This window comes from Aptenodytes forsteri, unplaced genomic scaffold (genome assembly GCF_000699145.1).
Source record: "Aptenodytes forsteri isolate BGI_AS27 unplaced genomic scaffold, ASM69914v1 Scaffold471, whole genome shotgun sequence".
NCBI classification, from domain to species: Eukaryota; Metazoa; Chordata; class Aves; order Sphenisciformes; family Spheniscidae; genus Aptenodytes; species Aptenodytes forsteri.
In genome coordinates, this window is record NW_008795862.1 from 1097482 (window position 1) to 1109618 (window position 12137).

The following is a 12137-nucleotide window of genomic DNA, read 5'->3' on the forward strand; positions in this document are numbered from 1 at the left end:
GAGCGGCAGCAGAAACCGGGGTGAGGAGCGGGGCGTTGCGGTGAGTCAGCGGGTGGAAGGGCAGCAGCAAGCTGCAAAGGTTTCGGCTGCCGTTTCGAGCGCCTGCCCTCGCCTCGCCTCGCCTTCCCTTCCCTCCTGCCGCCGTTTCACTGCATCAGAGGTTTTAATGGAAAGTGCCAGCAACTTCCTCAGGTTCAGCTCGAGCTCGTTCATTAGGCAATTAGAGGATTTTTATGAGATAGAAAAAAACAATTTGAAATTATAAACTTTCCCCAGTTGAGAGGTATTTGGGGGGATTCGCTGGTGCTCCCTTTAAATAGGGAATGCTTTTCCACCAAGCTCAGTCCGTGCCTGTGAGCAGTGTACCTCCTGGCTACCCGTGGACCCCCCGGGCACCCGCACCTCCACTCCGGACAAGTTCTGCGGTTTAATTTAACCCCGGTCAGAGGCCTTTGGTGAGTGCAAGGGTTTAGCAGGGATTAGATGTGGATGGAGATTATGTCCACAATTACATTAGGCAGCCTGACACTGGGTGCGTATGGGTTATCAACCCTCCTGGCATGAGCAATTTGAAAGGGCTTCCTCTAAGCTCGCTTTATTCCTCGACTGCCCGTTGCAAGGAGCCTGCGAGGCCACTGGAACCAGCTGCCTGGAGGAGACAGACACTTGGATTTACATAAATACATTATTAGTTCAGCAATTATTTTAAAACAGTTGTAATTAATGTGAAATGAATGCAAAGAACTTGCTCTTTGCTTAATAACAGAGTTGGAATAATGCATGGAGCACTGGCAGACCTGCAAGCACTGAAGAGATGCAAAAATACTTCGAGAGCTGTGAGGGAGAGCCTGGGAGCTCTGCAAGCCTTGCGAGGACCCCCCCCAGCTCCCCACATGACTATTTCTGAACGTTGTCCCATGTTCTTCTCGCAGGTTCCTCAGGACAGAGATATGCCGGTTCTGAGATGAGCCCCTGAGCAGCAAAGAGCCATCGCTTGTGCGGCACCTAAAGTGTGACTAGGGCGTCACAGAGCACCGCAGGGGAACAAACCTTTGCTCCAAGTGCCATAATATGCTTTTTCCATCCATGCTGCTTCAGTCCATCGTCTGGGCCACCAGCTGATGAGATGGCACAGAGCGCCGAGCTCCAGCCAAGCTTTGAGGACGTTTTTAATATTCTATCCCAGATCCCACAAGATAAACTCCTTAGCCTCAAATATAAACTGAAGCACTTGATACTTGGCCCCAGCAGCAAATTACTGCAAGCCATGGTCCTGCTTACTCTGGGGCAAGAAGCGGATGCAAGAATTTGTTTGGATGACTTGGGAGATAACCGGGCAGCCCAGTATGTCCACCAGACGAAACTGGGCGCTGCAGGAGTGCAGGAAGATGGGGAGGATTTGCAGCCTGCCCAGCTGGATGCAGGTGCCATGGCACTTCTGGCACAGATCTACTCGGTGTTGGCGGAGGAAAAACTGTGCAGTCATGAAGCCATGGACAAAGCCTGCCAGGCCGCCACCAAAACCTGCAACGCCAGCAAGGAAACTCAGGGGGACACGCTCAACAGCATCCCAGCTGAGGACCAGGAAGAACATGGCTCTGCCATCAGCATGGGCCCAGGTGACAAATTTCAGATGCTGAGATCTGATGTGGGCATAGGATTTCACCAGATGGCCAGCCCAAACTACGTGGTGAGAAGTTCCCCAGTGCAGATTGGAGGCAACTCAGACCTTTCAGGCCCACGGACCTTGTGCTCCTTGGGGAGTCCCTCTCTCCCCAGTCACTTTGAGATCAGTGCGTCGCCAACAGTTGTCTTTCACACCCAGCCTTCTTCTCACAAGTGTGTCCCCCAGCCCAGCCAGCTGTGCGAAGGGAGCACCAGCGGTGCTGGACAGCCTGACGGGGACAGACGGAGCCACAGCCTGGAGGAAACAAGCTGGGCCAGCAGACCCAGCTCTCATCCTGGGCAGGACACAGGTGCCCAAGTCCCCCGACCGGAGAAGGTTCTGCAGGTCAGTTCATGTTGTCCAACTCTCCCTATTCCTGAAACGCAGCTGCCTACACTGGATGCTGTGAACCAACCTGTCAAAAGCGGTGATGTTTCCAGCACAGTGGCAGCAGAACCTCATGCACCAAAAGAAAGCACAGACAAAAAGCAAGATGAAAAGCAATTATCTACAGGTCTTCCTGACTCACGAGCTACAGTGGATACTGGTCCTGCCCACCCATCCATGGAGGACTCCTATGTTCCAGCAGGCATTTCTTTTAACTCTGCACCTGCTTCCATTTCAGGCTATTCCCTTCCTTCTCCTACCTATTCCTTCTCCTCAACCCTTCCCCCTCATCTTCGGGGAGCTCCTTCCAACTTATCATATCCCCCTCCCCTCCACTCATCCCCCTCTCCAGCCTGGCCTCCTCCTCTCCAAGCTGTAGAAGCAGTGCCCACATCAGAACCAGATGGTGGAGAGAGAAAGTTCTTCACTTTCGTTGTCCTGCACGCTAGTGAAGATGAGATTGTTGCCCATCGGGTCAAGAACCTGCTGGAGAACATGGGGGTTCGCAACGGTGCCACACTCTGTGAGGACTTCTTAATTGCTGGACGCAGCCATCTGACTTGCTTCCAGGATGCTATGGAAAACTCTGCTTTCATCATCCTTCTGCTGACCAAGAACTTCCCATGTGACCTGTGTATGTTTCAGACAAACACTGCCCTGATGGAGTCCATCCTGAAACAACCCAAACGTGACTCAGTCATCCCTTTTGTGCCCAAGGAGAACCCCCTGGAGTGGAGTCAGATTCCCAGCACGCTCGGTGCGCTGATGCCCTTGAATGAGAACTCTCCTGGGTTCTCCAGGATGGTGCACAACACCTTTACCACCAGTAGGATCAGTAAGAAGAAAGCCATGTGGGACCAGATGCAGAGAGAGAAACTACAGCGGTATCAGGAACAGTATCAAACACTGCAGAACTTTGGTGCTCTGAACCTTGGCTCCTTTGCCCAAGTGCCTCCATCAGCAACACGGCCGCAGCTGCTGAAGCAATCACCCCAACAGAGGTGCCCCCCCGCTTCGACTGTCCCTCCTGCCACATACCCGCCTCCCCCCGCTGGTCATCCCATGCCTCCTCATATGGGTCCCCATCCTTTCCAACCGCTTCATCTCCCGTCAGGCCACTACAACACGATGCCAGGTCCAGGAGGCACCCCGCCCCTCATCATTCAACATGCTCGAATGGTTCAGATTGGGAACCACAACATGATGCAGGTAGAAACTGTCACACCAGGTCCACAGGACAGTGAGGAAGAAACCAGGTAGAATGGTTGATCAGAGACGCAGCAGGTCAGCCGAGGCCAGAGACACTCACACTTAGTTTCAAACCCTAGATTATAGTGATTCTGTTGGGACTGGGACTATTCTGATTTCACTGTGGGTAAAAGGTGCCACTTTCTTGGAGCACAGGAGAAAATTACCTTCTCTTTTGTTGGACAAAAGAGGTTGCAATCTCCTGAGACTGTTTTCCTTGTGCTTATTTTCGAGTAACTGAGAAAACTCTTTTTCTGATTTTCTGAGGCTACTGAGAGATTTTATAAATAAATTTTAATTAATTTATTTGTGTTTCTCTGGTTCTTTCCTGTAGAATTAGCAAAAGGGCAGTCAGGGATATTGGGAAAACTGTTCTGCATGTCTGTACCTCTGGGGTGGAGGGGCCTGGGAGATGGCACACTGGGCTTCTGTTTCATAATCTGCTGCTGACCAAATCACTTGAGGGAAAATCTTCAGGGGATGCTTTGGGGAGTCGCTGTGGCCCCCTGTCAAGGTGCTAAGCACCACAAGGTCCCACTGTTTTCTTCCAGCAGTCCTCTTTGCTCGGTGTCACACAGTATCCTCTCGGCCTTTCACACCAACGCCTACTTTGCATGCATGGCGCGCTCCCCTTGCTCCAGCACACCAGCAGCGCCATTTCCCCCAAGCCTCTCGCACCAGACCCAGGAAGGTTCAGGAAACGAGCTTCACAGCCTTCTGAGAGGCTGCAGGCATCGAGAGATCACTTTTCCCAGTTCCCCTCTGAAACTACAGAGAGAGAAGTTTTTTTTTTTGTGAAAGACAAAATTCCCATGTGCCCCTGGAGGCATGGCTTGAAGGAAAGTATTTTTGTATTTAAGAAAACTGTTAAAGAACTGAGACTACACACCAGATAGGCAGCTAAACAAGAATCTTTACAGTAAAGCTGTGTTTGGGAAAAAAAATTACTTAATGAAGGTGGAATGAGAGGGGGGAAGTGCAGAGAAAGTCCGAGGATGCAGAAGCTGAGTGTTCACTCCTCCATTCTTACCTGTTGTAAAAGGTCAGAGGTGGGACCAGGGCCCTGTTAGACTGGCTGTTGCACAGAGTAATGTTCCCTACGGAGATTACTCCGCCTATTTATGTTATTGCCCTTGAGGAAAAAGTTTGACGGAAAAAAAAGCACTGAGCAGAGCATTACAGAAGGGGTGGAGAAAGGCCAGGAACGGGGGAGGCGTTCTGCAGGACCTGGGTGAGGGCTATACCAGGCAGATCTCTACTGAGCTTTTAACACAAGCAGGGTGTCCAAAGCCAAGCCCCAGACCCCGTGCTCTCCCTCCAATGCCTCCTGCCGCGGCCGTTTACCTGCTCTGTCAGTAGAGGTCAGCCCAAAGCCACCAGACTAGAAATGAGACTGCTCCCTCTGCGGACCAGAACCCAGCCAACAGCATTGACCTCTAGAGTCAAGTCACCCTGCGCCGGGGCCTCTGCAAGCTGCAGGGCAGCTCTCGCTCTACTCCTCACCCTAGGAAGGAGCCCGAGAGCTGCCAAGTCCTCATTAAGGTGGACCTCGAGGGCCAGTGTGATTGATACAGGGGAGGTGACCCCGTTTCAGGTATTTCTGCAGATGTGCATGCGCTTGTGTCACTCTGAATAGCTGCCCCAGTACGTTTCAAATCGAGAGGAGCCAGCACGGTCTGGCAGCCAAAGCGCAGGACTCCTACAGGCCATCCTGGACCTGGGACTACCCAAGCTGGGCACTCAACAGGGCCTAATTCTGGATCGTAGTCTTTGTCCAAGAACCAGCCAAGCCTTACAACCAACACCTGCGTAAGGAAGGCATTAGTAAGTCCTTGGAGAAAAGACTGTTCAGCTGACATTAATCCCCTCTCAGGGAGTACTCTGGTCACCAGGCTAAAGACTGTCCCAATTCTCACTCTTCCTTTCTGGCTCAATCTACCTCAAGCTCTTTCTGTACCAAGCACGCCCTCCCAAACAAGTACCAGCCTACTAAATAAAGCTCACTACTGAGACATGAATCCCCACCACAGAGGAGAGAACAGAATGGGAGTCTCTCCTTAGTCCTGGCTCCTCAGAGGACAGCAGGTAACAGTATAAAGGAGGACAGTCCCCTCCACCTGCCCTGTGTTGAAAGCTGCAACTGCTGCCTTCTTATTTTCAAGCAGTTTACGCCCCTCAGGAGGGGCCAAAGATGTCTGCAGGGTGATGCGGGAGAGCGTGGGCACTGACCGAACTTCAGTGCAAGCTCTGGAGCTCCTGGGCACCACCAGATGTAGGAGCCAAGAGCTGATGTGTCCCTACTCTTAAACTGCAACAGAGCAGTGGCTGTCACAGTTTTGGATTTAAATGCCACAGAATTTCCTTTTAAGAGGCCACAGGTCCTTTCTCACGGATCTGTCCATAGAAGGTCTCTCTGCCTCCCTCCCCCCTACCTGAGGGAGGCTTAACTCCTCCTGGACCTCCTTGGCTGACAACTAGCACAAGACACCAGGCTCAGACAAATCAAAGCCCTCTCTGTCCTGAGCAGAACAAGAACCACATAAAAGCATTGCTATTTAAAAGCTGCCATCAGTTGTTGGCTTCCAGCTTTGAAACAGTTTGGCTTTTGACTTCGAAGGACCCAGCGACAATGTATTAACTCATTTACTCTATAAAGAGTCTGCTGGAATCCTCCAAGTGCTTGGATTCCTTCTATTTCCTTATTTTCTCTCCCCTACGTCACCTTTGTTCGAATAGGTATTGTGTTACCGCAATTCCTGTCACACTGCAGTTGTTGCTGTGCAGCCACCAAGGACAGCCCCTCCCCTTGGGAGAAAACACATACATCACTCCTTCCCCAGCTCTTCTGCTTTCTATAAATAAATGTCACGCAAAACTAGTCAACCGGAGGCTGTTCTAGCTTGTAAACAACCTTAACACGGTCACATCAAGTTTGCTTGGACCGGAGAAAGGGAGAGGGAAAGACATGGCAGCAGACTGTAAAACATTGCAGGGTTGGGGGTTTTTTTTAAGCTTACAGTACGTGGAGGGCCAAGAGGCTCAAGGAAAGACATGGCAGCAGACTGTAAAACATTGCAGGGTTGGGGTTTTTTTTTTAAGCTTACAGTACGTGGAGGGCCAAGAGGCTCAAAGGTTATTGGGAGCAATTTCCACTGAAGAGCCACAACTCTGTTTTAACCGCAGCAACAGGTTCACTCTTCCCACGTTTTCAGGGCCCTCTTTGCTGTTGCTCACCTGGAAAGGAAGCTTTGCCACCAGGGCCTTGTTTTCACCAGGAGAATGCATGTGTGCCTGTGACCCCCTCGTTCTTCCCCAGTTTCTCTGGGAACCTGGGAAATGCTGACACAGTATCCCTATCTTTATGCTCTAGGCTGCTTTCTTCGTAAACACTCATCTTATGGCATTAGGAGGATCCAAAGACGTCCATAGAACGGCACCAGGAAAACCCCAGTGAATTTCTCACCACTTTTGCATTATCTAAAGAAACCTGTATGGGAGGCTTTATTGTCAAGAGGGACAATTACCAGTATTAAAGAGAGAAAAGCACATCTTAGGTTTTAAGAAAAGAATAAAAGGCAGACATTTTGTTCGTGGCAGCGTACAGAAGGGCTCCTGCAGAGCAGTGTGCTACAGGAAGGCCTGTAGCCACCCCAGTGAAAAAAAAACTCCACTCCCTGTCCAAGATAATTAGTCAGATAACAAAATCATCACTGAAACGTTTCACTGCTCCCCACAACTCCTTGTTTTGCCCCACATACTGGAGCTGGCCCAGACCACACCTATAATAAATAAGGACTGTTCATTCTAATTACCCCTAAATTCATGCAGTGATTTATCCCACCCAATAATTACTATCAACATCTAATTGCTGGGTCCTTACTATGTAATTACAGATTACTTGTGTGTTAAAAAAGAAAAAATTTAAAGCCCTTTTCTATCACACAAAGTATTCTCCTCCTTGAGGCCTTTGTACATGACTGGATCCCCCAGCTACCTGATCACAAGATCGTGGCTCCAGAGTTGCTTCCCCATCCCAGCTGTGGAAGAACTCCCTTCTCATCTCTCTCCTCCCAGCAGCTCCGTGCACGGGATGGGATTGCAGTCAGAGAGCACCACAGTCAGGAACGATCAGCTGCTGCCTCGGTCCTGAGGCTATCCAGTTCCTTGTACCTGCGGTGGCAGCTGCTCACCTACATACCTGAAGATCACCTAAGGCTATCCGGTTCCTTGTACCTGCGGTACTGCTGCAGCTGCTCACCTACATACCTGAAGATCACCTATAGCACAGCAGTAGTATTTTGATGGGAGAAGCACGTCCCACAGAGCTGCAGACACTGCTTAAATGTCGTGTCCAGCATTTTCAAAGGAAACAGAAGGCAGCACCATTGATCAAACCATCAAGAATTATGTTTCAGGATGGAGCAATCAATGAAGGGACAAACATTCAAATATTTTATCCATCTGCTCCCATCTTCTGTGGGGAAGGCCGAGCATTTTTGGAAATCCCAATTCTTGTGTGGAACTAACTCTAGTCCCTTTAATTCCTCTGTCTGCTTTTGACCTCCCACTGACAGCTCTGGGGTTGAAAAACATAAATTGATGATAGCCACACTGCATCCCTCTTTCTGCCTGCTGTGCCCACAGTCCCAACCGTATGTAAGGCAGGTAATATCTGAGTCAACAGAGTAGCATCCTTTCACACTGCTGTATTACATCAAAAGATAAGGCAACGTATATAGAGGTGTCACTTTCAGTGTCAGTGTTACCCTTTTTCAGGGGAAATGTTTGCAATTGCAGTACAGATTAGCTTTTCCCAGGAATAAATTCAGATGAAATGAAACAATCGCATCTGTTGATTGCAAATGCCCAGTATTTCCATACCCACAAGTGTACCATCCCTAGGAAACAAGCTGAAAATAGAGGCTTACCAGCAAGAAGTCCAAGGCACTTGCATTCTAGCAGCTATTTTTTGTTTTATTATTTAAAGTTAAGAGCGCTCATCAGCTCACAAATTAACAAATTCCATTCCTGCAGTTCAGTTCAGGTTTCAGCCAAAAGGAAAAAAAAAAAAATAGAATGTAGCTAAACTAACTCTGCACTTTACATCTCAATAAAAGTTAAACCTCCTTGCTTTATAAATAAATGTTATAGTTAACACTGCAAAAATGTAATGGCAGATCTACAATATCTTTAAGAGGCAGAGAGCATTGGATTATTGAGGCATATGGATATGCTGGTTTATAAATAAAAGTAGAGAAGCTTCAGTAGCATATAGTGCATGGTTGTTTATCAGGGTTCTACTCTCCCAGTCTTGACCTTTCCCAAATCTCAGAGGCAGCTGCTTCACCCCCAACTGTGCTTTCCACTCTGCCTGGGGCCAAGAAATGAGCCACAGGCTGCCAAAGCCCAGCCACTCCCCCTGCAAGAAGATAAACTGCTGGAACAGCATCACGTTTACCAACACTGACTGTTTACCACCAAGGAGGGTTCTGCTAATGGAGGCAAATACCTACCCTGAGACTACGGATTTAAAGAGAAAAACTAGTTGTGTGCACATCCTAATTAAAGAAAGGAGCTTGCCCGAATAGTAGCCAAATGAGATTTCAAATTCAATCTCTGAAGTAGCACCATCCTCAGTAAAGCTGCAAAAAGAACCAAAAGCCAAAACCAGATGCTAACAACCCACTCCATGTAGGTTTCAGAACAGGATAATTAAGAGAACCCAATTGGTTGATACTAATAAACCTCAGAAGAACAAGAAGGCACCTTAAACTTTCATTTCTTTCTTGCTTCTTCCTTCAGACCGCCCTCATACAAACATGCCACCAACACTCACTTGCTTTAATAACCCCCCGAGCACCACCCACGCTACAAGTACCTCCCATCCTAGAGGGCTTCCAAGAGCACATCCTCAAAGATGGTTCAAGGTGCGCTGGTTTGGCTCTGAAACCTGGCCATAACCACCCTGTACAGCTCAATCCCTGCTGACCTCTGGAGCTAAAGGACCTCCACGCGGGGAAGGGAGTGAACGTGTGCAGAACGGGCAAGCTAAGGGCCTAACCACCACGTTAGTATTTTCTTTTTAAGGTAGCAGTTTTTCCTCCCCATTCATCAAAACCAACATCTATCGATGAAACTATATAACCAGAACTGACCTTACTATATCTTACAGGATTGAAGATGTCTTGCAGCATAGATAGGGCCTGGCTCTAAAAGAGAAAAAATAACCCACCTTTACGCACAATCATTGAAATCTCAGGCCTTTAACACCACTTGCTACTTGGCCAACCAAGGGAGGAAAAAAAAACGTCCTCAGCATACCCAGCCCTACTGCCATGCAAGGCAACTACCTCAGCAGAGCACAAGCCACTCGGCTGTTAGACTCATACTGTACCAAATCTGAGAAGGGGGTGGGGAAAGAATTAGTTGGAAGATATTTTATTCCTCACTTGCATTCCTATCTGTTCGGCATTTAGGATGGGAAGGGCTAGAGCACATGTGTGATGTGTAGCTGCTCCAAAGCTTAACGCTGAGTTAATCCAGCACTAATGGGAGAGGCAGCAGGTCCCAGGGATCTCCATTTTCCTTCCTTCTCAGGACAAGACGGTTGGCATGGGAAAGGGCAGGGGCTGCAGCCTTCTCTGGATACAGTGCACTGGAGATATCTGGTACCTGAAGATGACAACAATGAGGGACAGCCATGAGCTCTCGAGCCTCCTCCTCCTCCCCTACCCCTGCGCACGCCAGCTTGATGGTGACAGATGAGGACAAAGCTTGCAGCCCATCTCAGCACAGCGAAGGCCTTCGGCACCTAGGCAAGGATGGCCTGAGATCTTAGGCTGCACTACCTCTGCGGGGTGAAACAGGTGACAGGAAAGGCTGGGGACTTCAGCTCTCCCGCCCTAGTGCAGTTCAATGAAGGCTTCCAGCTCCTCAGGGATGAAACCCTTGTAGGGAATCTTGTGCTTGTCCAGGGCGCGAGCAGCAAGGCACTGGAGGGTGATGTAATTGAAGGGCTGCATCATGCTCTTGGTGAGCAGCTTCTCATCCAGCAGCTCATAAGCAGTCTGCTTGAAGGCATTGGTGGCGTCCATATGGGCTCCAGCCTCCATCAGGGCACTCATGATCAGCGGGCAGTTGTTGCGGGCAGCAACATGCAGCGGGGTGTTGTTGTCATAGTCACGGCTATCTGGGTCAGCCCCACACTCCAGAAGCAAGTTCACAACGTGGAGCGATGGGAACTTGCCCACGGGATAACGTCCCACTGTTGTGGTATCTTTGTCCACAGCCATATGCAAAGGAGTGAAGCCATTCTTGGCCCGAGGGCTGCACTTTAGCAGGCGGTAGATGGTCTGGCGCTTCTGGTGTTCCTGCTCCGGGGTGCACTCCACCTTCTCCAGCAAGAAGACCAGGTGGAGGATAATGGCCAGCGTCTTGGTGAACTGCGCTGAGTCAACTACAGGGTCCTTGCCGTGCACGAGCGCCCTCTCCACCTCCCGGACCCCTTTGCTCAGTACTCCCATGAGGTCAGAGAAGCCCAAGTGGGTAGCTAAAGTGCCTTTGGAGCGGTCCTGAAGCACGTAAGAGAAAAGCTCAGCAAAGGAAAGGAAACTGCTGGCAGTCATCGGGCTGAGAGGCTCCAGGTTGCCTTGCTGCATGTCCAGAGCATACTTCCACAGGTTAATGCAGCGTTCGAAGTTGCCGGAGTCAGCATAGACTGCCCCTCGGTAACGGATGTAATAGGAAGTGTCTGGGTGGGAAGGACCCAAGATGCGCTCTCTAATCAGCAGTGCCTGCATGCGCATCTCATCTGGATCAGTAATCAAGGCCTCCAGTTCCTCCAGCGAACTCACTTCCCGGGAATAGTCGTAGGCCAACACCAGCTGCCGGGGCTCAGGTTTAGGCAGGTACTGCCCGCCCTCACACCGAAGCTCCATCGCCCTTCGCCAGTACTTGTGGGCTCCCAAAAGGTCACGTTTCTTATCCACAAATGTAGCACCCAGCAACTCCAGTGCTTCCACAGCAGCCTCTCGAGTGCAGAACACGTTAGGGACCTGCTGCTCATCCTGACTGGAAGCTGAGGCACAACATTTCTCACACCCCTCTTCATCGCAGCCCTGAGGAGTTTCCTTGTCAGCGCTGCAGCACCTCTGATGGCTCCCACCTGATGCACAGGTCCCATTTTGGTTCCCTGCAACCTCCTCCTCCTCCTGCTGCAGCCCTCCTTGGATAAGGTACTCCACAATGTTGGTGTGACCGGTGACACTGGCAGCTAGCAGAGGAGTCATGCCATAGCCATCTTTCTCCATGCGGGCTTTGGAGCGGAGCAATAGCTGCAGGATCTCCAGGCTGCCGGACTCAGCGCAGTCATGCAAGGCCGTATTCCCCTTCACGCTCCGGCGGTTGACATCAGCCCCTTTCTCTAGCAAGTAACGTGCGATTTCCCGGTGCCCTTTGTAGCAAGAAATCATCAGACAAGTGTGTCCGTGCCGGTTGGCTACTTCCAGGTCAGCCCCGCGCTCCCCGACTAAGTAGCGCACTATCTCCAGGTGCCCATCAAAGCAAGCAGCCCGCAGCGGCGTGGAGTTGGTCAGCGTGGTCTGGTTCACTGACGCGCCGTGATCCAGGAGGCTGCGCACCACCCCCAGGTGCCCGGCAGCAGAGGCCGCCCAGAGCGGCGGGGCCCCCTCGATGGTCTCCCCATCGAAGTTGACTGAGCCTCCCTCCTCCACGCGGGCACCGCAGTGATCCAGCAGATACTCCACCACCTCCAGGTGCCCGTGCCGGGCGGCGATCAGCAGCGGGGTGCTCCCTCCCCCGGGGCCGTCGCCCCCGC

General features: G+C 50.7%; 2 protein-coding genes across 2 annotated transcripts; one reads left to right on the forward strand and one right to left on the reverse strand.

Moving 5' to 3' along the window:
• Window positions 1-888: 888 nt before the first annotated feature.
• On the forward strand, window positions 889-3556 carry TICAM1 (toll like receptor adaptor molecule 1). Its single transcript, XM_009284050.2, has one exon. It carries the CDS (start codon window positions 1127-1129, stop codon window positions 3311-3313), a length of 2187 nt encoding a protein of 728 aa, XP_009282325.1. The 5' UTR covers window positions 889-1126; the 3' UTR covers window positions 3314-3556.
• A 4687-nt stretch (window positions 3557-8243) lies between these two features.
• FEM1A (fem-1 homolog A) lies at window positions 8244-12129 on the reverse strand. Its single transcript, XM_019473330.1, has 2 exons — window positions 10150-12129; window positions 8244-9973 (listed from the first exon to the last, which is right to left on the reverse strand). Exon 1 carries the CDS (start codon window positions 11770-11772, stop codon window positions 10204-10206), a length of 1569 nt encoding a protein of 522 aa, XP_019328875.1. The 5' UTR covers window positions 11773-12129; the 3' UTR covers window positions 8244-9973; window positions 10150-10203.
• Between the last annotated feature and the right edge of the window lie 8 nt (window positions 12130-12137).